Genomic DNA, 24930 nt, shown 5'->3' with positions numbered 1-24930 from the left:
ATCTTAAATCTTGTGGTTCTAAAATAAATCAAGAAAATATATTTTTCTAGATAAAAAAACCTATTGGCCTGGAGTTAAGTCTTTGAATGTGTGTTCTCATTTATTGCCTGTGTGTGTACAACAAATGCTTAACACTACCCTCTGATAAGTCTACTGCTCGACCACACTACCACAAAATAGAGCATTAGTATTATCTAATGTTGCCACTATCAACCTCTAAGGGGAACCCTTGGACTCTGTGCACACGATCTCTCACTTTGAGATAGTATATACAGAGCCAGCTTCCTACAACTGTCATCACCCAAATCCTGTACCCAGTCCATTTGTGGTCAAGCTGGTTTTCTAAAGGGTCCAGCGTCCCCTCCATACTCTCCCCGTATCCATACCCACAAGAATAAGGGTCTGGATCAACCCTGGGCCCAGGAGAGCCCATAGAGAATGGAATCAGCGTTGATCGACGTTGTTCCGGCTCCGGGTCGTCAGGTATGAGTATGGGATCGACATAGATTGTGGGCCCAACCGACGTCAGGAGCGTCGACGTCTGACCCGATGCCGGGGAAGGTCACTGTGGCACGACCGGCATCAGGGCAGATCCGCAATTGGATCTGAAGTGGCCCTTCGGAGCAAAGGCCGAAGATGACTGCTTTTAAACCGAGGGACCCCAACTGACTCACCTGTGTCCGAAGCCTCCGGAGGTGGGACAGACCACCCAAAAATGAGCCGCATGGCCTCGTAAAATTCTTTATGTTGGGCAGGGATGGCTCTGGCTCTCGGGAAGTCGGGGAAACACAGAGCCGACCCAGAAGAAGCCTCCGTTGACGGAGGCCTAGAGCGTCAACACTCTTCCCGCGTCGTATCATTCGATCGACGGGGGTGAAGTTGAAGAACGCTTGTCCTTCTTTGACTTTTTCTTTTAGTGACCCTAATGTCGCGATGACTTGGAGGACGAAGAGTGGTGGTGACTCTGTGATTGGTCTCAAGACCTTCCTCTCAAACGGAACCGTGAGTGCCGTGGAGACGAGTATTGGGCCGCCATGAGCATTAGGGACCGCTCCCTCAAAGCCTTCAGGTTCATGGCCCAACACACAGAGCACGACTTCTGGTTGTGATCGCACTCCAGACAGCATGAGGTGCGGATCCGTCACCGACATAGTTTGGTGACAGGAGTCGCAGGGCTTAAATCAGGTCTTGCGGGACATCCCTCGACACATCCATAAACTTGTCAAAAATTCAACGAAAAAGTCGATGTACTCAAAAACTGACTGAGGTAGCTGCTCTCCTGATCTGCGCGTAGGCTGGCGCGGAAAAAAAAGAACTGACATCAGCCTGCCACGGTGGCGCCTAAATACAACCACAACGTCATCATGGCGAGCATGATGCCAGCGACGCCCGCGGAGTTGACCGACGCCACGAGACTGGGCATAGAGGTTCTGCTCGAAGAAAAATCTCCGTATCCAGTCTGAAGCCTGGGGAAATTCAAAGGTAAGGAATATGCAACTAGAAGTCTCTATCAGATTTGATTTGCAGAAGGTTGCCGCTACTGACTGTAACTTTAATATATGGTAATGATATAAAAAATGCCTATGCTTATATCTAGGATTGATCCAAGAAAAGTAGACAAGTCATTAGTGAGAAAGAAAACCTGGTCATGTTCACTGTCAAGCTGATCCTCTGCTCATGTCTGCACTTCCTAAAAATGTGAAAGAGGCATCGCCAGTTATAGTGAGAAATGAATATTCTGAGGCATTGTCATCGATGGGAGCTCAATGATATATGTTGGAGTCATCACTGGAGGGCTCTGCATTATTGAGAGGGGTCTTTGTTCCTTTGACCCTCATTGACTGAGGTAGACTGGAGTGTACGCTAGGAGATATTTGGCAGATAGTCTCACTCAGTGCTTAATTTGAGCCAGTGGTTTCTGGTGCTCAGCACTGGCACTTAATTGTCACCATATACAATAAAAACAACTAATACCTGCCGCCCAAGGTGTTCTTATAGTTTTGGGGGCCCTCCAATAGTCTGGATTGTAACACTTTCACACTGTACTGTCACTGGAAGTGCTGGCAGGGGCAGTGGAAACTGCAGTGGCCTCCTGGCGAGGGCCCTGGCACTTACTTTGTTCTAATTAAGCATTGGTCTCACTGTATGCTGACAACGCCCTTTGAGAGGTCCTGGAGGCTCTCCCGGAAGTGAATGAAGTTCTGGCTGACTTTGGGGACAACTCTTGGTTGAGGATTAACTGGAGCAAGTGGTGTTTATTCAGTCCCTTACTGGGAAGGAGTATGTGCAGCTTCCTTTGAAATGGATAGAACTGAGGCCTCCCTCCTACATGTATTTAGGACTGAAAGTGCATCACACAGATCCTGGTCTAACAGAGAGAAATCTGGGCCGACATTATATCAACAAAGCAGTCTGTGAAATTTTTGGTTTCCCTGCATTTGTCCACCATGGGCAATACAGGGTCCATTAGGGTCCACTGAATTTATGAGAACATGGCCACAGTCACACCATGACTGTAGCCTCTTGCAAGAATAAACACATACCTATATCAATACAAAACATACATGCATTAATTGATAGACACACTGATAAACCATTTCCTTTTCAGTAGTTATTTTCTGTTTCTGTATTAGTAGTGAAAGTATTCGGACAGTTTGGTCTATCCACAAGTCTGTGTATAACTAAGTGAAAAAGATCTGACAGTATGGTTTAGTAAATAGTATGTCTTAATAAACAGTAACCATCAATTACATTTACTGATGTATTGGTATATAGGTCATTTCACTGTGAAACACCATCAGTAGAGTTTGTGCATTGGCAAGTAATATGGCATTGATAGTGCATTCCACTATAACACACAGCAACATTTAGTGTATAGGTAATTGTTGAAAAGAAATCTCACCTGGAACTAGTTCCATAACAATATAAATAGGTTGCCTTTGAGTGCATACTCCTATTAACTTTACAATGTTCGTATGGTCATACTGTTTGAGTATCCTGAAAAGATTAGAAAAGGGTATATTCAGATTCACATTTGAGAAACATGCTACTTTCTACTTTAATCGTGTTGTTTATAGAAGGGGCTAAATGTCAAGTGAAAAGGTTTCCTACCTGCAAAGTTGGTTACCATCATACAACACATTATTTTCACATAATCTACTAGTGATTTCTCTCAGTAGATGAAAACGATCAACGACAAATTGGAGAAATTATAACTGGCTTTTATTACTCTTAGTCTCCTAAATAACAATAAACAGCCTTTACTAAAGACCAGTTCAGCTATTTCAAACAAACATTTCTAATTTTGTATGTCTAAAAATCTGTGGTAATGTGGAACATCATGTAATCAAGATAAGCCAGAGCAACCAACCTCTGCAAATATTTCTTATACCTCCGGAATGCTCCTAGTGAGACTTTGTAGGAAGTTGGCTCTGTATATACTATCTCAAAGTGAGAGATAGTGTGCACAGAGTCCAAAGGGTTCCCCTTAGAGGATGATAGTGGCAAAATTAGATAATACTAATGCTCTATTTTGATGTAGTGTGGTCGAGCAGTAGGCTTAAAAGAGGGTAGTGTTAAGCATTTGTTGTACACACACAGGCAATAAATGAGGAACACACACTCAAAGACTTAACTTTAGGCCAACAGTTTTTATATAGAAAAATAACTTTCCCCAATATATTTTAGAACCACAAGATTCAAGATTCGAGGTAAGTACATAAAATGTAAGGTACTTCACACAATTAAGCATAGAACTTTGATTTAAAACAGTAGTACACACAGTTTGGGTTAAAATGGCAAGAAGCTATTTTAAAAGTTCCTGGCGAAGGTAAGTTTGGTTAATTTTTCTCAGGTAAGTAAAGCACTAACACAGTCAGTCTCCTGGGCAAAGGCAGCCCACCGTTGGGGGTTCAAGGCAACCTGAAAGCCACAGCACCAGCAACACAGGGCCGGTCAGGTGCAGAGGTCAAAGAAGGGCCCAAACACATAGGCGCCTATAAAGAACAGAGGTGTTCCGGTCCTAGTCTGCTTACAGGTAAGTAAGTACCTGCGTCCTCTGGAAGCAGACCAGGGGGGGTTTGTAGAGCACTGGGGGGAGACACACACAAGTACGCAAAACACACCCACAACGGCACAGGGGCAGCCGGGTGCAGTGTGCAAGGTAGGTGTCGGGTTTGCTGTAGAAATCAATGGGGGGACCCAGGGGTCACTCTGGTGATGCAGGCAGGGCACAGGGGGGCTTCTCGGGCTAGACACTGACTGGGCTAGGAAGAGGGCCGCCTGCTGGTCATTCCTGCACTGGTAGATGGTTCCTCTCTCTCCTGGGGGCTGCAGGTGCAGTGCTTGGTCCAGGCGTCAGGTTCCTTTGTTACCAGGCAGTCGCGGTGAGGAAGAGCCTCTGGATTCTCTCTGCAGGCATCACTGCGGGGGTGCAGGGGGGTCGACTCAGGGTGTCCACATCGTTGGAGTTGCCTGGGAGTCCTCTCTGCAGTTTCTGTTGTCCTGAACTCGAGCCGGGGGCGTTGGGTGCAGAGTATGAAGACTCATGCTTCTGGCAGGAAGTGAGAGTCTCTTTAAAGTTGCTTCTTTGTTGCAATTTTGTTGCTGTTTCTGGACAGAGCCGCTGTCCTCGTGAGGTTCTTGGTCCTTTAGGTGCAGGTCAGTTCTCTGAGTCCTCAGAGGTCGCTGGTCCCGCTGGATGCGTTGCTGTGCAGGTTCTTTGAGTCTGGAGACAGGCCGGTAGGGATGGGGCCAAGTCAGTTGTCGTCTCCATCGTCTTTGTGGGACTTTCAAGTCAAGTCTTGTAGTAGGTTGCTAGAATCTGATTGCCTGGGTTTAGGGTTGCCCCTAAATACTCAATTTAGGGGTGTGGTTAGGTCTGGGGGGGCAGTAGCCAATGGCTTCTGTCCTTGAGGGCGACTACACCTTCTTTGTGCCTCCCCCCTGTGGGGAGGGGGGCACATCCCTAATCCTATTGGGAGGAATCCTCCAAAACAAGATGGAGGACTTCCTATGGCAGGGGTCACCTCAGCTCAGGACACCATAGGGGCTGTCCTGACTGGAGGGAGACTCCTTGTTTTTCTCATTATCTCCTCTGGACTTGCCACCAAAAGTGTAGGCTGTGTCCAGGGGGCGGGCATCTCCACTAGCTGGAGTGCCCTGGGGCATTGTAACACGAAGCCTGAGCCTTTGAGGCTCACTGCTAGGTATTATAGTTCCTGCAGGGGGGAGGTGGTAAGCACCTCCACCCAGTGCAGGCTTTGTTTCTGGCCTGAGAGAGCACAAAGGACCTCACCCCAGGGGGTCCGAAACTCATCTCAGTAGCAGGCTGGTACAGACCAGTCAGTCCTGCACTGAAGTATTGGGTAAAATACAGGGGGCATCTTCTAAGATGTCCTCTGTGCATTTTTAGTAAATCCAGCACTGGCATCAGTGTGGGTTTATTATTCTGAGAAGTTTGATAACAAACTTCCCTGTATTCAGTGTAGCCATTAAGGAGCTGTGAAGTTCTTTTTGACAAACTCCCAGACCATATACTTAATATGGCCACACTGTACTTACAATGTCTAAAAATAGACTTAGACACTGTAGGAGCATATTGCTCATTTAGCTATGCCCTCACCTGTGGTATAGTGCACCCTGCCTTAAGGCTGTATGGCCTGCTAGAGGGGTGACTTACCTATGCCATAAGCAGTATTTTGTGTGCATGGCATCCTGAGAGGATGCCAGGTCAACTTTGTCTTTTTCTCCCCACCAACACACACTATCTGCAATGGCAGTGTGCATGTGTTAGGTGAGGGGTCCCTTAGGGTGGCACAAAACATGCTGCAGCCCTTAGGGACCTTCCCTGGTCACTGGGCCCTTGGTACCACTGGTACCTTTTACAAGGGACTTATCTGTGTGCCAGGGGTGCGCCAATTGTGGAAACAATGGTACATTTTTAGTGAAAGAATACTAGTGGTGGGGCCTGGTTAGAAGGGTCCCAGCACACTTCTTAGTCAAGTCAGCATCAATAATAGGCAAAAAGTGGGGGGTAACTGCAACAGGGAGCCATTTTCCTACAGACTTCTATCTGGTCAAAGCAATAATCAATATCTTATTTTTGTATTTCTTAATCCAAGGATCCTAAAAGAATGAACTAAGTAATGAAATTCTCAAAGCCTTTCCTGGTAATCTGCCACTCGAACAGAAACAGTAGAAAACAAGTCTTAGATTTTTCGGTTAAGATTACTAGGGCTAAGGACAATCTGAAATTATACTTGGTAACAGAATTAAAGTTAGATTTGCTTGCTGTAAGCTGCTGTGGGCAGGAGAGGAGACAGTGACTTGTTTTATGACTTGTGACAAAGCAGACAGAAGTTTGACTCTGTTTATTAGGTTAAATTTTGTTAATGAAATGTCTGCATGAAGCCAGATGATCCCTCATGCCATACCTCATAGACCCAAATGCAGTGAGAATCGTGTTTCTAACACACTAAGCTACAAATAGAGGTTACTAACTGTAGTGACTTCTACACCTATTATTCCCCCTCTTATGACATTTCATAACATGTCCTGATCTCAAGTCAGGCCACTAAAACAGCTACAAGAAAAGTATTAGGGTCAAATGTGTTTTGACTTGATAGAATCTTGAAAACAAACTTACTAAACGTGTAATTTCCACAAAGATTGTAGTCCCATCTAAGGTTACTTACACAAACAGGCGTTATACGGGCATCATAAAGAACATCAAAGAGACTTTCAGACACCAAATTGATGCATCTTGATATGGTCCACATTTCACGGGCGCACTGCTTAAACTGGCAACCAGCAAAACGATCTAACATACTTAAAGCTCCATACATAGCCTACCGAGTTTATTACATTTGCAGCCCAACTTTCACAACAGAGACATCAAAAACATATATACCCAGAAGGCAAGTGTCATCCATTGATAATGTGCTCATTCACTGTAACTCCTACTCCAGTCTGGTAGAAGAACTATTTTAGTCCAGGCCTCAGTAGTGTGGGATAACACTTCAACTGAGCATTGCAGAATTGAGGGCTACCTATTGTTCCGTAAGATGACAAAAACTTGGCTGTACAGGCAACAAGCTTTATTCTGGTATGAAGTATACCCTGAAACATGATAGAGGGAGCAAAGTGGTATGTGTGCAATTTAGAAACAACCTATAATATATTGCCAGGGTGAAAGCAAGTTTTTCGATGGGGCTTCAAACCACACTATGGCATTTCCAAGTGCTGTAATTAGCAGGTGTTATCACACAACATAAAGGTTCTCAATTTTCCAACCTTGGAAGGATGGAATCCTGACAGGATTTAAACATCTGACCTTTCATATTTCAGCGGCAAATACTCAACTTACAGAATCATCCCACCAGGGCTTTAAATACACTGATATTGAAGCATGTGCACATTCACAGGATCCACCCCGCTGCACACAATCAACACCAACAGTCCAGTGAAAGTTACCACCAAAAGAAGGGAGTATATGAAACAAAGGTTAAAAAACAACAACCAGTGAATGAGTCACTACAGAGATTTGTACTTAGTGGTACACCAACACCTTGGAAAGTCGCATAATAGAAAATGAATTATATGAATGATTTCAGATCAGGGAGGAAGTCATTTTAATAACTACTCACCAAAATGTTTTGTTAAAAGAGCTTGTCCAATCCTGGAGCTCACATCCAAATTGCACTTTGCAGACAGCATATAGAGCACACCACATGGCCTTTCAGCTCACAAGAACTTAGCTATCCTCTGTCAGGACATCTGAAACAGATGCATGTGTCTACCGAGGATGATAACTATAGAGCAGTAAATCATCTGTTTACAAGGACAAGCACTGTGAAATTCAAATACATCAATATCAACAATTTTCTGCAGAATATCAGCAGTGCAATCAGGAATTAGCAAACCAGGGTGTAACGTAAAGTGATTGAGATCAGTTTATCTAAGGACCCCTAACATCAAGAATGGTGGAGGTTTACATCTACATGCCTTGTGACAGATAGAAAAGCTATCCATTAGATAAGTGAGAAAAAAAACTGTGTCATTAAGTTCTTATAAATCACTTTAACTACTGTGGGAACAAACAGTATGCCATTTGTCATCTTTTGTAGTGTCTAATGTGCATACTGTGCCCATCAAATACATACTGAGAGTAGGGCAAGCTATTTTATCCTTCACAAACAAAGGACATATCTACTCCTAGTCCTTTACTGTTACGTACACATTGACTAATTCAGAGCAGCTAAAAAAAAAACTGAAAATAAATCAATTCCAGTTGATTCTTCAGCAGGCAAATTCAACTGCTGGATAATAGCACGACAGCCTTTGAAAATCCTGGTATATCGATCATGTTAAATTGTGGGACCGTTGGCGACAGTCTCAGGCCACCAATTTAGATGTGCTAATGAGGGCCACTACAGAGACTTTGGCATTTATGCCCTAAATTAATAGACTGGGCAAATCAAGTAAAACTGTGATGGAGACCCAACTGGGATTTGCTAGTATGCTCTTGTTTTCACATCCATTTCTGTCCAGCCTGGAATGAATTGGGCTAACCAGCATGGTAAATTAGTAACTTACAACTACTGATGCAAACAATTTCTTGTCACTAATCATGATTTGCATTTGGGATCCCACCAACACAGCACCAGTCTGAAGGCAAGCACATTGACGGACTGTCAGTGTAGATAAATGACTTGACACAGCACCAAGAGAGACAAGTAAGGGTGTATTTGAAACCTTTCATAGAATGGGTATTCTTTCATGAGCTTAGTGAAAACACAGAAAGGAATGACAATAAAGAGGATTAGATAGTAGGACATACCAGAGCAAAGCTCCCCAAGTTATCAGTATCCCATCAATATTATACGTTTTTCTAAAGGTAGTGGGACAGAGATGGAAGCCTGCATCGGATAATAAGGGTTGAGATGCAGTTAATCAGAGGAAGAGGTTCTGGAATTATGACTATTTATGATCCAACAGATGAGTGAACTATCTTGAGTTAAAACCATTTGCCGTAAGGACAGGCAGTGTGTGTCAACACAGTTTATATAAATTTAACTGAGCAGCAGATTATCTCTGCGAACCCGTTGTGGCCTATTGCACTGTTGTATATTTTTGCTAAAACAGTGTATATTGAGCAATTGTCTAGAGAAATAACACACAGTAGTACAACAATGTCTCAAAGATTTAGAATTAGTAATGTGTTTTCTCCAGTAAAATAAATGCATGGTGTACCACTGTACAATGTGATTTATTTGAGGGTAAATATAACCTGAGTTCCAAGGCTTAGTATCTAGGTAAGGCAGCTGGACTGGAGATTCAGTGGAAGGACTGGAGGGATTCCAAGTGGCGTGGGGGGGAAGGCTCTCCCAAAGGCTGTGTAGTAACCATATTGAATACAGACTAATTCATAAGAGCTACAGAGGGAGTCTGGAGCACTGTTGATCGTACACAGATTCACAAGCACCTTCCAAGGGACACAATTCATGTGTGTGATTTAATTAGTGAACTAAACCAATGTGCTAAACAAACATTATTACTCCACAGCAGCAGCAAATGCATTCAATCTTGGCTTGTCCACGTATTGGGAAGAGGTGACCTGACACTGTTCTAGATTCATCTGCAAGGTTTCCAGTTGGGGCCCATACACAACATCTTGTTACTTGCTGGGTCGTTGCTGTTTTCCGGAACCGAAGTACAGACTTTTATCTAATTTGAACTGTGAAGTATAAGCATGAGCAACTGCTAAAATATAGATCTTGGACAAGTGATTTCAAGGTCAAGGTTTTATTAGAAATTTAAATTTTACAATGAGATCTACAATATACAATGTTACATCAACTAATACAACTTTTTTTTTAAAAAGAACAAAAAAAATTGAAAGTTTTACAACACATGAATTCATTAACTGGGCAATTTAGCATTTCCACTGCACCTTTTTCTGTTAAAATAACATATTTTGTAAAAAGTGGTTTTAAAAATCTCTTTTTGATAATTTTACAAAATGGAACGAACAATAATAGCATGTGCCACAGTCTTTACATCATTATAACATAAGGTGTTGTCGTAGTTGGACTCTCAAGACTAGGCGAGAGTTATAGTTTAGAGGAGACAGCACTTTTGTTCGTTGGTGACTGAGTCACTCCTACAATAAGTTGCAACTGTCACCCCAACCCTTCCGGCTCACAAGCAGTACCTCACCAAAAACGTAAACTGTAAGGGGTGATTTCAGGCAGCCTTACACATGGACTTTAGAGTGCAACATCTCAGGGGAATTGTGGTGGAACAGAAGTTACCCTTTTATCTCGTAAGCAACAAGTCTCAGTCACACACAGGCGATGAAGAAGAGTTTTCAATGGGTTTTTTGAAAGGTCTGCAAACTATGGTAAAATCCATGAGCTGCATTGATTATAATAACAAACAATAAAAGAAGCATAATTGTGAAGAAGAGAGTTGTGAATTCAAAGACTCCCACCATTTTGCAATAAATATGAAATGTAAAATCCCTAGTATGGAGAACCTAATCTCTAATTTAACGAAAGCTATGTATAAACCTAATCTGTCAGTACCATGTCCATGAGAAGCGCCCTAACCCTCGTTACCTTGGAATAAGGTCTCTAGCTCATACTCCCTGGTGACAGAAAGGCTGAGTTCTACAGGCAGGTGACGTGCACCATAGATGGCATCTGAAAGGAATCCCTCTGAAACCTTGTATGTGTGAGATGTATTTATACAGATTATGTAGGACCCCTGACGCAGGTATGTTCCCAAACAATTGATAAGGAGGCAGACTTGTGGCAGCAATTACGTAAACAATTCCCAACAAGTGTACATTATGTTCCTGTCACACGTAAGTAAGAAAGGGACATGATGTTAATACCTACATACATCATTTGATCATGATGCTGATGCCTTCACAGAATGGCACTGATAATGCAAATCAAAACATTTTTATAACTATAAACAATGACAGCCATCTTAAAGGAAATAATAAAATAAATGGGCTAAAACAGAGTAACCTAAGAGGGTTAAAAGTCACTAAGTATCGGGGGCACAGGCCTGCAAGCCAAAAGGCTAAGCTAACCCCCTGAGACCCAAAAAAAACTAAATTGGATTCACCACAGAGCACATTTTCTCCTTCCACATTACATTCTGCCATGCATCTGTCACAGTTTTTAATGGTAAACATTTCAGCCTAAACAGCATTAAGTATCTTTGCACCCTATGTAAAATGTTCCAATTCAAATACACTTGAGCGACTGCTGCCTGACATGAATGAATGACACAATGCTAGTGCTACTTTGCTCTACATATTTCTATATCATTTTTCATAGTATATTTTAAATAATTGTTAAGACGAATATAGCTTTTACTCTGGATATCTAATCTAGTGAAAGAGAAGTGTTGAAGTGCAGTTAAAATATTAGTTAAAAATGATCCAACCATTATAGTAAGAAACTAAGCATTCCGAAGCCAGAAGACTCCTTAAAGACTTTTCTTTAGCATGTAGTATACAATGTTACCATTGTAAAATAGAAGTTAGTCCTCTAATGAAAGTGCTCACCAATTCTAATTCTTACCTTAGGACTTCTATTGAGACCATGGAAATTTAAAGTGCAAATAGCGCAAAGAATCTTTTCTTCCACTTTAAGCGTAAAGTGCCATTGATTAACATTTATTATCTCTGTAGCCTATAAAAGATTCAGCTGAATCTTCATTTTATATACTGTTAAGAGATGATAAAAGTGATTGGGACCTGTTGCTCGGTAAACAACCTTTAGTGCTTTTCCATAGCCAAGCACCTTATTTGATTTATGTGCAATATGTTCACTGTCTGTCAAATTTGCAGACATAATAGTTCCAAGGCAAGGGTAAGATTTTACTACTTCTATGGTAGAATTATTATAGGACCACTTATACTTTGTACTAATCAGACACCCCTTTGGACGAAACCTCATGACCTTAGTTTTGTTAATGTTTACCTTCAGGAACTGAGCATCTGAAAAAGATGAAAAGGTATCAAGATGTCTCTGAAGACCTCTGGGAGTCAGGTCTAGCAGGACAATATTGTCCACATAAAGGAGCGTACCTAAAGGATAAGAGCCTAATTTTGGGGCATCACCAGTTATCTTGCTCAACGCATTGGGCAGATCTCCCATATATGGTGAAAAAAGGAGGGGTGCCAACATGCATCCGTTTCAAATCATTTCTGGTGGAGATTTTCAGTCTCATACCCTGCCTACCTCCTAACATAACATGACACCAGGTAGCAGTGTGAAGGGCAATGATGAGTTTTAAGAGACTCCCCTGCCATTCCCATGGCACTCAACTTCTTCCAAAGGGTCTGCCTGTCTATGCAGTCCAAAGTGGTTGAGTAATCAATATAGGCCACAAAGAAAGGCATCCCCCCTGTTTCACATATTTTTCAAATAAAAGAGGTATTGCAGATATATTATCTAGTCGAATGACCTGCTCTAAACCCTGCCTGCTCCAGTGGTATAATATTGTTTCCCCCCACCCACTGTAGTAGATTAGAAAAGATCTTTCTTGTGGCATCCAACAGGGTGATTGGATTATAATTACGAGGTATATTTAAGGGGCCTTTTCTATGCAATGGTAAGAAAACACTACCCCTCCATGAACTAGGCACCAGCACAGTATAATAACAGTAGTGAAAACGTGCCACTAAGTAGGAGGCACATAGGTCCAGACCCAACTTTATGATAGTGATAGGTAATTAGTCTGGACATCTTGGACCAGTATCACTTGCAGCCTTAAGATAATACAACACCTCATGTTTAGAAGGAGGGGAAGGGGGACAGCTCCCAGCTGATGCCTCATTTAGAGACTCTGTAGCGCTGTTGCGGTCCATCTGTGTATTTAAAGCAGAGACAGGAGTTATGTATTTTTGCCATTCCATGTTAGTAATATCATTTATCTGGGGTTTAAAAAAGGAGCTGCTAATCTCCTCTATAATTTGCCAAAAGGCTTTTTGATTTTAACATTTCACTGCCGTCTGCTATTTACCCAGATGTTATCAGAACTAAGTCTTTTTTGGATACCTATCCACCAAGTTCTTTTTCTTTTCAAATGAGAGATCCAAGTATTAGGTTCTTCAGACTAAACAAATTTAATAAAATTATTAGACTGCTGTAGGAAGTTGCCTCTATATATACTATCTCAAAGTGAGAGATAGTGTGCACAGAGTCCGGGGGTTCCCCAAGAGGTTTGACAGAGGCAATAATGGATAATACTAATGCTCTATTTGTGGCATGGTGGTTGAGCAGTTAGGCATATCAGAGGGAAGTGTTAAGCATTTATTGTACACACACAGCAACTCCAGGCCAATAACTTTTTATATCGAAAAATATTATTTTGTTACTTTATTTCTAGAACCACAAGATTAATTTAGCAGGTAAGTACATTAAATGAAAGGTACTTTACATAGTAACACTTAGAACTTTGAATGGAATCAACAATGTCCACAGTTTTCTTTAAAATGGCAAAAAACATTTTTTAAACTGTACACTGCAATTTTCAACAGTTCCTGGGGGACGTAAGTAAAGTACAGTTTTGGGAGTAAGTAACAAACTTCCGGGTTCAATCTCCAGGGCATAGGTAGCCCACCGTTAGGGGTTCAAGATAACCCCAAACACCCAGCAACACAGTGTCGGTTAGGTGCAGAGGTCAAACAGGAGCCAAAATAACATGGGCCCCTATGGAGACAGGGGGTACTCCCGTTCTGGTCTGCTTGCAGAACTATATGGAGGGACCAGGGTGGTCACTTAGGCGCTGCAGGCAGGGCACAGGGGGGCCTCTCGGGCAAGCCACCAACTGGGCAAGGGTGAGGGCCACCTGTTGGTTGTTGCTGCACCAGTGGTCGGTTTCTCTCAGGCCTGGGGGCTGCAGGTGCCAGGCGTTGGATATCTTCATCCCAGGCAGTCGTGGTCAGGGGGGTCCTCGGGATTCCCTCTGCAGGCATCGTCGTGGTGGTGCAGAGAGGTCAGCCCAGGGTGGACAGGGAGTCACCTGGGGGTCCTCTCTGGATAGTTGGTTTCTCTGGACAAGGGTCCGGGCCGTCGGATGCAAGAGTCTTAAGACTCATGCTTCTGGCGTGAGGTAAGAGTACGTTTAAAGTTGGTTTCTTGGTCTTCTTTTTGGACAGGTCTGCTGTCCACAGGAGTTTCTTGGTCCTCGCTGATGCAGGTAATCGCCTGGAGTCTTTTTAGGGGTCGCTGGTCCTGCAGAACACATTGCTTCTTTGCTTGCAGCTTTTCGAATCAGGAGATGGGCCGGTAGGGCTGGGGCTGAGTCAGTTGTTGTCTCCTTCTCTTCTCTGCAGGGTTTTCAGCATCAGGTTCCACTGGGCGTCTAAAGCACCGTCACTCACACACTGCTTGCAGGCTTGTCAGCAGCTGGTGCAGAATTTAGACATTATGCAACATATGCAGCACAACTCTAAGGACACAAGGACAACTGTCACCACCGCACAGCAGCCTGTTGGGGCCTCTTGTTTCACCTGTGTGGTACATGATCATAAGGAATTTCTTATAAATTAGTAAATTGCAGAGGGTTGTAGGCTGTAATTGGCCTGTGATTTGATTGTGATTGAACCCTAGTTGGCCCCATTATGAGAGTTAAGCGTGGCAACAGCTCTGAGGATAAATGAATGGATGGATGGATATGGATGGACGTTGGAAGATAGTTGGAGGGAATCAGGTGGAAAGTGAAGATTTTCGGTGGGAGGGCGTTTAATTGCCGGCAGAGTGCAGGCTGCACTGGACTAATTCCAGCCGTTCAGCATCCTCCGGAAGCAAAGTTAAACCCCTTGGGGACTCACGTGTCACACAACACTCTAGCCTCCTGGATGATAGATCCCGGGTCGAGGGTTTACAGAATAATGCACGAGCAGCTTCTGTTAGCGAACTGGAGGGAGAGCACACCAGCAACATAAGGGGACAAGAGCCGGGGGAGGGACTCGCCGCATAGATGGCCAGTAGCGCTTATTCCTCTCTTTTCCGCTGCTGAGGCTAGAGTATCGTCCCTGGTACCTCTGCTGGATCTCTGCGGACTTTGGATCTCCATCACTGGCCTCAGTCTCAGCCTCCATCCCAGCCTTTTGCCTACCATGTTCCTTGGCTCTAAACACAGCTTTCTGTACCCTCTGGCACTTCTCCGGACTTCCTGCTCCTCTTCGTCATTCTAAGCCACGCCCCTCTCTGGGTGCTTTGAGTCATATGTTTGTGTGTCACCAAACTTTCCTGTACAGCTAATGTGGGTGTAGGACAAGTGGGATTTTGGGCCCTAAGGGTTCAGCTTCTGAGAGAGCCTCGGGGAAAAAATTTCACATCATAGAAGTTTGACTCACAAGTAGGAAGAATAAGCAAAATGTGTACCTTTGTTTATGGGAGCTCATATGACTTAATCTAGAAACTGGTGGTAGCTCAATCATTCTTCAACTGGATTTTCATGTCATAATGGAAGGGCATGGGTGGGTGATACGGAAGCTGTGTAAACAGTCAAAAAGTTCTGGGAAATCTAACAAACAAAAGATTAATACAAGAAATTGCCAACATTTCAGAAGTCAAGGCGGCTGCTAACTGAGCCATATTAATGCTGCAAATATGGCCTACACCCAAATAGAGATAGTGCACGAGCAAGCATCCACTAACAAAGATCTGAAATTGTTTTTGAAGAAATTCATGTTATAATGATTCTCGAGTCCGATTTATCCCAAAATACTGTTAAGCTCAACAACCACTTGCTAACACCAGGAGTCAACATATTGTGCTGCAGGGAGCATATGCACATTTTACAAACAAACGCTTGTCCAAAATATAGCAAAATGAAGAACAGCAGAAATTTCTGTCAAGTGATCAGGAAGATGTATTAACTAGTTTAAAACACAATAATGCAAATTTCACATAAGTTCCCTCTTGAACAAATATTGAGAATGTTTTCAGAGAACTACTAAAAAAAGACAAGGTATTCAAGATTATGTGGAGACTAGATGTACAGAGATCTTATCTGTGCTGGGAAGATCAAAGGTTCATCTCAGACTTTTTACCAAGGAGCATTTATTTTATTTTGTAATATAGAAAGAAAGGATCCGTCAGGGCTGCTCTGAGAAGAACATCATGTGTGAAGGTCCCAGAATCTACAATTCACTTTAGGAAAGAAATATGATCAAAAAAATAGAATACTTTCAATTGAATTATTTTCATTTACTAATCCATGCGACCCGAGCCATCTTTGATTAGAAAATAAAAAATAAAAGAAGGAGCTGATGCAAGCATCATCATGTATGCAAATGCCAACAGAATGACACAAGACATCATTATTCTTCTCATTATTTTGTGAAACATTGCCAAAATGCATTGCCAAAGCCAATAGGTGAACAAGAAGAGATCTTATTGGTTTTGCCATTTCCTGTTTCATGAAGAGAACTGGTAGGTAAAATGTTGCATTCTCACGGGAGATAATCCTGGCCCCCTGGTATACCTCCCTAAAAAAATTGATGTCCAGAGATTTTCATTTTTGTGTTTTTGTATCATTAGAGAAGTAATTTACCTTAGGTAGACATTGCTAATCCGAGCCAGCTTTTTTTCTGTACAACATTTTTTAAAATTACAGATGTGTTGCAGGGATGATGTAATATTTCAGGAACCATGAGAACGAACAAGTTACTTACCTTCGGTAACGATTATCTGGTAGTGACATATTCTAGTTGCAGATTCCTTACCTTAGCATTTCCCCAAGCCGTCAGTCGGGATCCGGAGACTTTTCTTCTAGCAGAACCCTTGCGTTGTGGTCACCGTGGAGACATCAGGGTCAAATATAGGGGCCGTCTCGGCACAGTGACGTCAGATACTTATTTTCACGACTTTCCACGCCAAAGCTCGGAGTCATGAAGAGCAGTGAAGTAGTGCGCCAGAGCTAAGGCCCTAAAAAGGGAATCCCTGTCACTAAAAATCAATTCGCAAGCAGGGAGGATGGGTGGGTTGGTAAGGAATCTGCAACTAGGCTATGTCTCTACCAGATAAATCGTTACCGAAGGTAAGTAACTTGTTAATCTAATAGAGACTATTTGCAGATCCCCTACCTTAGAATACATAACCAAGCAATACCATCCTCGGAGGAGCACTGCAAACCAAAATCATGCTAGAAAGTCCTGTAAGAATGAACGACCAAAGTAGCAGTCTCTGCGGACCTGACTGTCCAGGCAGTAATGTTTATTAAACGTATGCAAGGACACCCACGTTGCTGCCTAACAGATGTCCAGGAAAGAAACCCTGTGTGCTAACACTTTGGTAGCAGCAGTTGCTCTGGTTCAGTGAGAATGCAAACCCTCTGGAGGTTGCTTCTTTGCCAAAGCATAGCACATTTTGATGCAGAGAAGCACCCATTGTGAGATGGGGCACTTCTGCATCACCTTCCCTTTCTTCGCACCTACATACCCAACAAAAAGTTGATCGTCCACCTGGAAATCTTTAGTGCAACTAAGATAGAAGGCCAATGCTCTTTTTGGATCCAGGCTGTGGAGTCTCTCCTCATCATGAGAAGGATGTGGGGGTGCATAAAAAGTACGCTAAGTGATGGATTGGCCCACATGAAAAGGTGTGACAACCTTGGGAAGGAAGGAGGCCCTTGTGGGTAGCACTACTTTGTTAGGGTGTACAGACACAAATGGAGGCTTTGAGGGAAGAGCCTGAGCTCACTCACTCTGCGAGCAGAGGTGATAGCCACCAGAAAGACAGTCTTGAGGGTAAGGAGCCGCAGAGGACAATTGTGTAAAGGCTCAAAAGGAGCGCACATTAGGTAATTGAGGACAAGATTGAGGTCCCACAGAGGCATAATATATGGAGTGGGAGGATTCAAATGAGTAAGACACCTTTGAGGAATCTCCTGGAAAAGAGAAGGTGCTAAGAAAAGAATGAACAAAAAGACCTCCGAAAGAGGGGCAGAGAGAGGATCAACAGACATGTTTGTGCACCACGCCACAAATTTATGCCAACAACAGGCATACACCGTTTTGATGGAGGGACGCCTGGCTGCCAAGATAACTTCACAGTCTTCTGGTGAAAGGTCAAAAGCCGTCAACTGCCGCCGCTTAATCTCTACGCAAGAAGGCGGAGACCAAACAGGTTCGGGTGAAGAACATTCCCCTGCTGCTGCGACAGAAGATTCTCTCGAAGGGGCAGATTGGAGGATCTGTGGCCATGCTCAATTGCTCTGGATACCATGCTCTTTGTGCCCAGTCCGGAACCACAGGAATGACTTGGCCCGGTCGTTCTTGATCTTCTTTAGAACTCTGGGAAGAAATGATATTGGCAGAAAAGCATAAAGGAGGCCTGAGCGCCACTCGAGACAAAAAGCGTCGCCGATAGAGAACCACCTTGGAAATTCCAATGTGCAAAACTGCTGACATTGAGGGTTCTCTGCGGAGGCGAACAGATCTAACCAAAGCTCTCCCCACAGTTCATCTGCTCTGGCGTTTAGAGAGCCTGCCAGATGTGGAACCACCAGAGAAATGCCCTGATGTGCCAGCCATGTGCAGCACCTCTTGAAAAAGGATTTAAGACACCACACCACCCTGTTTGTTGGAGTACCATATGGTGGTGGTGTTGCCGTGAACACCTGCACCACTTTCCTTTTGATAGAGGGACGGAATGCTTTCAACGCAAGCCTGATCGCCCGAGCTCCAGCAGATTGATGTAAAGTTCAGACTCTGCCAGAGACCAGAGGCCTCTGATCTCCGCCTCTCCTATGTGGACGCCCCATCCCAGAAGTGGCACGTCTGTCACTTCTGTAAATTCTGGTTGAGGAAGGGAGAGGGATCTGCCTTTGACCCAATCCTGATTTGAAAGCCACCACTGCAGATCTTTTGCAGTCCACTACTAGATCTGGACCATGTCGGAGCGATCCCCCTAATGCTGCACCCACTGGAACTTCAGGTTCCACTGCAGAGCCCACATATGCCATCTGGCATGTGTCACTAGCAGGATGCACGAGGCCATGAGGCCCAGCAGCCTCAGAGTCATTCTCACCGAAACCCAGGATAAAGGCTGAAACATTGCAATCATAGCCTGAATATCCTGGACTCGCTGATCGGAAGGATAGGCCCAAAACTGTGCTGTGTTAAAAACAGCTCAGATGAAAGGGAGTGTCAGGTGTGACTTCGGCATGCTTATAGTGAACCCCAGCGTGTGCAGGATGTTAGCCTTAGTCTGGAGGTGGGAGACGACAGTGGGGCGTATCCGCTTTCAACAGCCAGTCGTCGAGGTAGGGGAAGACTGAAATCCCTGACCTGCGCAGATGAGCTGCAACCACCACCATCACTTTTGTGAACACCCGAGGGGCGCTGGTAGGGCTGAAGGGGAGCACTGTAAACTTAAAGTGCTCATGACCTACCATGAATCGTAGGTTATGAAAATAAGCATCTTGCAAATCCAACGCCACCATCCAGTCTCCTGGGACCAAGGAAGAAAGGACCTGAGCCAAGGTGAGCATTTTGAAATTTGCCTGCGACATGCGTGGCACAGTGACTGGTGAAGACGCAGCAAGGAGCCCCTCCCGTGGCCATGAAAGGGGCCAAAGTCGGACTGTTGTGGACGAGGGGCAGTAGAAAGTCCAAGGAACCAAGCCATAGCCCAGGAGTCCTTAAATTTCTCCAGCACCGAGTCCGCCTTATCTCTGAAGCGATGAGAGCCATCAACGGACAGGTCCATGAGGGTTCGCTGGACATCGCCCGAAAAAACAGAAGTTCTCAACCAGGCGTGGCATTGTAATGCCAATGTTGACACAACCGATCTACCTAGAGAGTCGGTAGTGTCCATCTCACATCGAATGGTGAACTTGGCCACGTCTCTCCCATCGGCAACAGCCTGGGAGACGACTGCACAGGCCTCCTCCGGGATCTGCGACAAAACTTGTGCAACTGCGTCCCAAAAAGAGTGGGTATAACCGCCCAAGAGGCATGCAGTGTTCACCGATCGCAATGCCAGACCGGAGGAAGATAACATCTTCTTCCCAAGATGGTTCAGTCTTTTTGATTCCCTATCTGGGGGAGCGGAAGGGAATGCGCTAGATGATGAAGATGCCTAAATGACCAAGCTCTCAGGCGTGTGGTTTTCGATCTGAAATTTAGGGTTGTTCAGAGTGGGCAGATGGCAGCAAGCAATTGCCCTATTCTTAGGAGCCCCTGTGCTGGGTTTGGACCAGATACCCAGAAGGACATCAGTGAGGGCTTCACTGAATAGAAGGAGAAGCTCTGAAGCAGACACCCCGGGCTGAAGAACCTCCGTCAGTAGATTAGTCCTGACCGCAACAGTAGGCAGTTGAAGGCCAAGGACCACAGCTGCCTAACTGGCCACCATGGAGTAAGAAGCTCCCTCCGCCGTAGCCACAGTAAGAGGAGACAGCATGTCAGTATCTGGGGAGGTATCAAGACCACTGGCCTCACCCAATTTCTGAGCCCAGTCCATATTTGGGCCTTCAGGCTGGTATTCATAAGGGTCCAGCGACCCCTCCAACCCTTCCTCACCTTCAAACTTCTAGAAAAAAGGGTCTGAATCCAACCTGGGGTGGCTAAGCCCCATCGAAGTCTGAAGTGGCGTTGGCCGATGCCGTTCCAGCTCTTGGTCATCGAGGATCAGGATCGGGTCGACGTCAACTATGTGCACAAACGACATTGGGATCATTGATGACTCCATTGCCGAGAGTCTCAGTGGTGCGACCAGCGCGGATCCGGAGGGACTTTTGGTGGCCAGAGCTGCTAGCGCAGAACCAGAAGGGCCCACCTCCGACTCCCCAGGCGGCTTGGACTTCCCAAAAATGAGGCGCATGGCCTCATAAAATTATTTTAGTTGGGGTCATGCCGGCACCCGGAAAGTCGGGGAGGCGGAGAGCAAATCCAGTAGTAGGCTCCATGGACTGAGGCCTAGAGCATTGGCGCTCTTCCAGCATTGCATCGTCCGAGCGACGGGGTGAAGTTGAAGAATGCCTGGCCTTCTTCAACAACTTCTTTTTCTTACCCAAATGTCCCGATGACTTTGAGAACGACAAGTGGTGGTGACTCTGCAGATGGTCTGAAGACCTTTCTCTCGAACAAGACCGGGAGTGATGCAGAGTGGAGCGCCGGGCCGCCATCAGCTTGAGGGACCGCTCCCCCAAAGCCTCCGGGTGAATGGCCCAGCACTTGGAGCACTTCTTCGGGTCGTGGTTACGCTCCAGACACCACAAACAGACCAGAGATGGATCCGTAACCGACATCATTCAATGACACCCGGTGTTCAGGGACATCCTTAGACACACCAACAGTCACCACAAAATTTGACAAAAGTGTTGATGCCGGTTAGGAAGCGACCAGGTTAGTTCTTCTCCGGATCAGAGTGTGACTCGGAAAGAAAAGAAATGACGCCTATATTCGACCCCGATGTCATCAAGGCGACTACAACGCAACCGACGGTTGAAGAGTCGGATGACACCATCTAACGGCACACAAGAGTACTGCTCGAAGAAAAGTCTCCAGATCCAGTCTGACACCTAGGGGAAATTCTAAGGTAAGGAATCTGCAACTAGAAGTCTCTATCAGATTATATACTTCATTTTGAAGTCAAAACATAGGTTGAGGGGGTCAGGTAGTCTTATAGAGACACAAAGTAAATCCTCAGGGAAACCCTCCCGCTAATTTCCAAAATGGCAGCTATAATGGAGGAAGACAAGACATATACAGTAATGAGTAAATAATATTGGTTTCTAATCCTTTTATGTATACACCAAACAATGTTTATGATCTGAATATGAAAAGAAATAATGTTTATCACACCTGTCTTAGATACAATTTCATAGTTCACTTTGTTTCAGCAATCACTTGTGGTACATTTGCAGAATGTGGAACATTTAAGAAGAGCATATCGACAGGGACATCTTTTTGTAGCACAGGTTTTGCACGCACATGCATGTGGAAGTGCTGTGGGTTGAAGCTTTAGAAGTTTCATAGGTTTTGGCAACCCCAACAATACCTTCCTAACCATATTCACGCCGACCTTTCTTTACATATGCATGATCCAAAACATTTACAGATCTTCTTATCAAGTAGAACACTCTTTTAATGTGCCCGTGCACAGAATATGACGCAGATGGAAGGTCACTCAGAGGGGCTGATCTCTTTAACTCACTGTACTGAAGATCGTCAAAATTGTGACAGTCAGAACTCGTTTTCCAAACAAGCACGAAGAATTTTTCTAAGTCTTGAAAGTCAAATTCTTCTTCTGTATCAGCAAATCCTTTAACAAACTTCACAGTTTCAGCAGTTAAAGCTTTGTTCCAATTTTTCACAGTTTCATCATCCTTAAGAATATATGCCTTGATAAGAATTCTGGGTCAAGTTTCTTGTACTGAATGTGAAGCAGGATTAAGTGTCTTTTCCCGCCTGTTCCATAATGTATCCATAACTCTGACAATCCTTGACTTATGAACACTGTAACAAATCTAAGTAGCATAATGATAACATCTGTGTCATTTGACTGTACACTGACTTGTTTGAAACCAATTCGAACAGCTCACTAAACATGTGGCACAACACAAAGGTCATCTTCCTCCAATTTGCTGTTAAGTTCTTCAATAACATGGCCCGTACCATTTGCATCTCTCTGTAGGCAACAACTCCTCATTGACGATCATTCCATTTGAAATAATTGGAAATTCAGTGTTCACTGAAGCATCAGCAATGTTTTGGCAAGTTAGCATCTTCAAGTTCATCTTGTTCGATGTTGATAACGAGTTCATCAAGTTGCACAGGCATAGGTGTCAAATTTTTGATGCAGGCAAGATCAATTGTTCTACTTGTAGACATTCATCCGATTCTCTCCCATTCTTTGACAGGTAGTTCAAGATAACTGGAAAAGACAATGTTGAGTTTTAGCAAGGTGCACACTAACTTTGATATCAGTAGAACACTCCAAACTACTTCTCTGAAGCTTTGCATGTATGAACTCTTGAGCATTTGCAATTGGGACATATAGTTCGCAACAACAGCAGTTTCAATGAGGACACTTTGCCAAACTGAAATTCTTCAGATGAAAGTTTTTTGTTCAAGCTCGTATCTGAGTTTGTGCTTCACTGGTTTGGTTGTAGCATCTTCATCAAATAATGAGTTTGTTGAAAAAGGATTGTGCAAAGGAATGTCCTTGATAAATTCACCCCTTTCTTTTGCTACATCCATCTTTATATGTGCTTGCGAAAGTTGGTTTCTTGTAACCTGTTTTGTGGTGGCTGGCTGGACGCAACTCTTACTATGGCAATTAAAGCGTGGAAGTTTAGCTTTAGTGATTATGTCAAACTCCTTTTTCTCTTTCAATACAAATCTCTCTTGCTTCAGTTCTGTGTAGAGTTTTGATCCGTGTTCCAGGACATCTAGTAGATGTGTCTTTATATTATTATCCACATATCGCTTGGCCACAAAGTTGTGTAGTTGCACAGGCTCAGTCATTTCAAAGGGGTTTCCTTGCTGCTGCATGAAATCAAGAAGGCTGTCAACATGTTTATTAAAATGTTCCCCTGTCTTTCCCACATGTTTGTGGTGAGGAACAGTTTTACACTGGTCCATTAATTTTCAATTTGTCATCTGTCCGAAAACATTGGAAATAGAAAGGACTTCATGGTAAACTAGCTTCCACTGAGAAACATATTAATTTTTAAATGTCTGACAAACATTTCCCTTGGAGATTTTCTGTGATCTCTGGATTGTCAGTCCAGGTTCATATCTGGAGCCACAGCATTGAACCTTCCCTCCCTGTCTTTTACCACAAAATATCTTTGGGTGATTTGTTTGTGGAGGTATGGCTTTTCTACCTCTGCCTTCTTCACTCTTTCCAAATCCCACAAACCATACCTCAGGTAGTTTATGCAACTGAATTTGCGAAACACAGTAATCAGTGACTCCACATGCTTCACGTGCAGCTTCCAATCACCTTTCAAATCAGCATGTACCAAGTTATTCACTAGAGCTAACGTGTAAAACATTTGCCCAGTACTTGCAAAGTTCTGATTTTTCTTCACATTCTTTGACAAACTCTACGAACTTGGTTTTCTGATTTTGAACTCAGTGTAGTGAACATTGCCTGGCTTTACGTTATGTCTTTTGAATGAAGTGAATTCTATGCATTGTTCACTTCTGAGATAAGATATGCAAAACCTAATTTGTCATTCTTATTCCAGAAAGTAGTCTAACACAATGTTTCTATAGCCTCAGATACCTTGGAACGAAGAAACATAATGAGTTCTGCTCAATACTAACTGGACAGTTTTGCTTCCAAGTGCATCGTCTAACCACATCCACTGCACATTGCAAGGCAACTTTTGTCATGTAAAAAATGCCAATCATTGGATAAAGATCATCAAATTCTACTAGATTGCTCATAAAAATGTCAGCTACAATCCGGGAAACACCTTAATCGCAGAAAACTGGCAGGATAGGCTGGTGTTCCAGCTGAGCACGCACATTTTGGAACATTTTTAGAGCTGTGTATACTGTTACGTAGTTTGTGACTGGGACGGTAATCTGGGAGGATCAGAGCATAAATTCTGGCCCACAGAGGAACTGGCTTTTCATCGTTCAGGTCGCACTGAATAAGCAATGTATTAATTCAGTTAAATCAGCTTTGAGGACCGCAGCTTCAGGGAGAAGAAGATATATGTCCACAGCCACTTTAAAACTTTCTGGTAGACTGGGACGTGTTGATGGCTTGTAGTGACTTTGCACACGTTGGCAAGGCAGTTGGTTTCTAAGTTTGCAGCTTCGTTTGTTTATGCCCACAGCGCTTGTTTTCCAGCACCTACTTCATTGGTACAGTATTGAAAAAGCATCATGACAGTATCATATGTGCTGGATGTTCCAGACAAAGAACAGTC

At 43.8% G+C, this 24930-nt stretch overlaps 1 protein-coding gene across 1 annotated transcript in view; it reads right to left on the bottom strand.

Annotated features, from left to right (window-relative positions):
• FER (FER tyrosine kinase) overlaps positions 1–24930 on the bottom strand; it is a 772263-nt gene that overhangs the window by 283762 nt on the left and 463571 nt on the right. Inside the window, exon 15 of the mRNA XM_069226363.1 lies at positions 2903–2997. Coding sequence (XP_069082464.1) covers positions 2903–2997 — 95 coding nt within the window. The remainder of the gene's footprint in view (positions 1–2902; positions 2998–24930) is intronic.

Source organism: Pleurodeles waltl, chromosome 1_1, assembly GCF_031143425.1.
Source record: "Pleurodeles waltl isolate 20211129_DDA chromosome 1_1, aPleWal1.hap1.20221129, whole genome shotgun sequence".
NCBI lineage: Eukaryota > Metazoa > Chordata > Amphibia > Caudata > Salamandridae > Pleurodeles > Pleurodeles waltl.
This window is presented reverse-complemented; position numbering and strand designations above follow the sequence as displayed.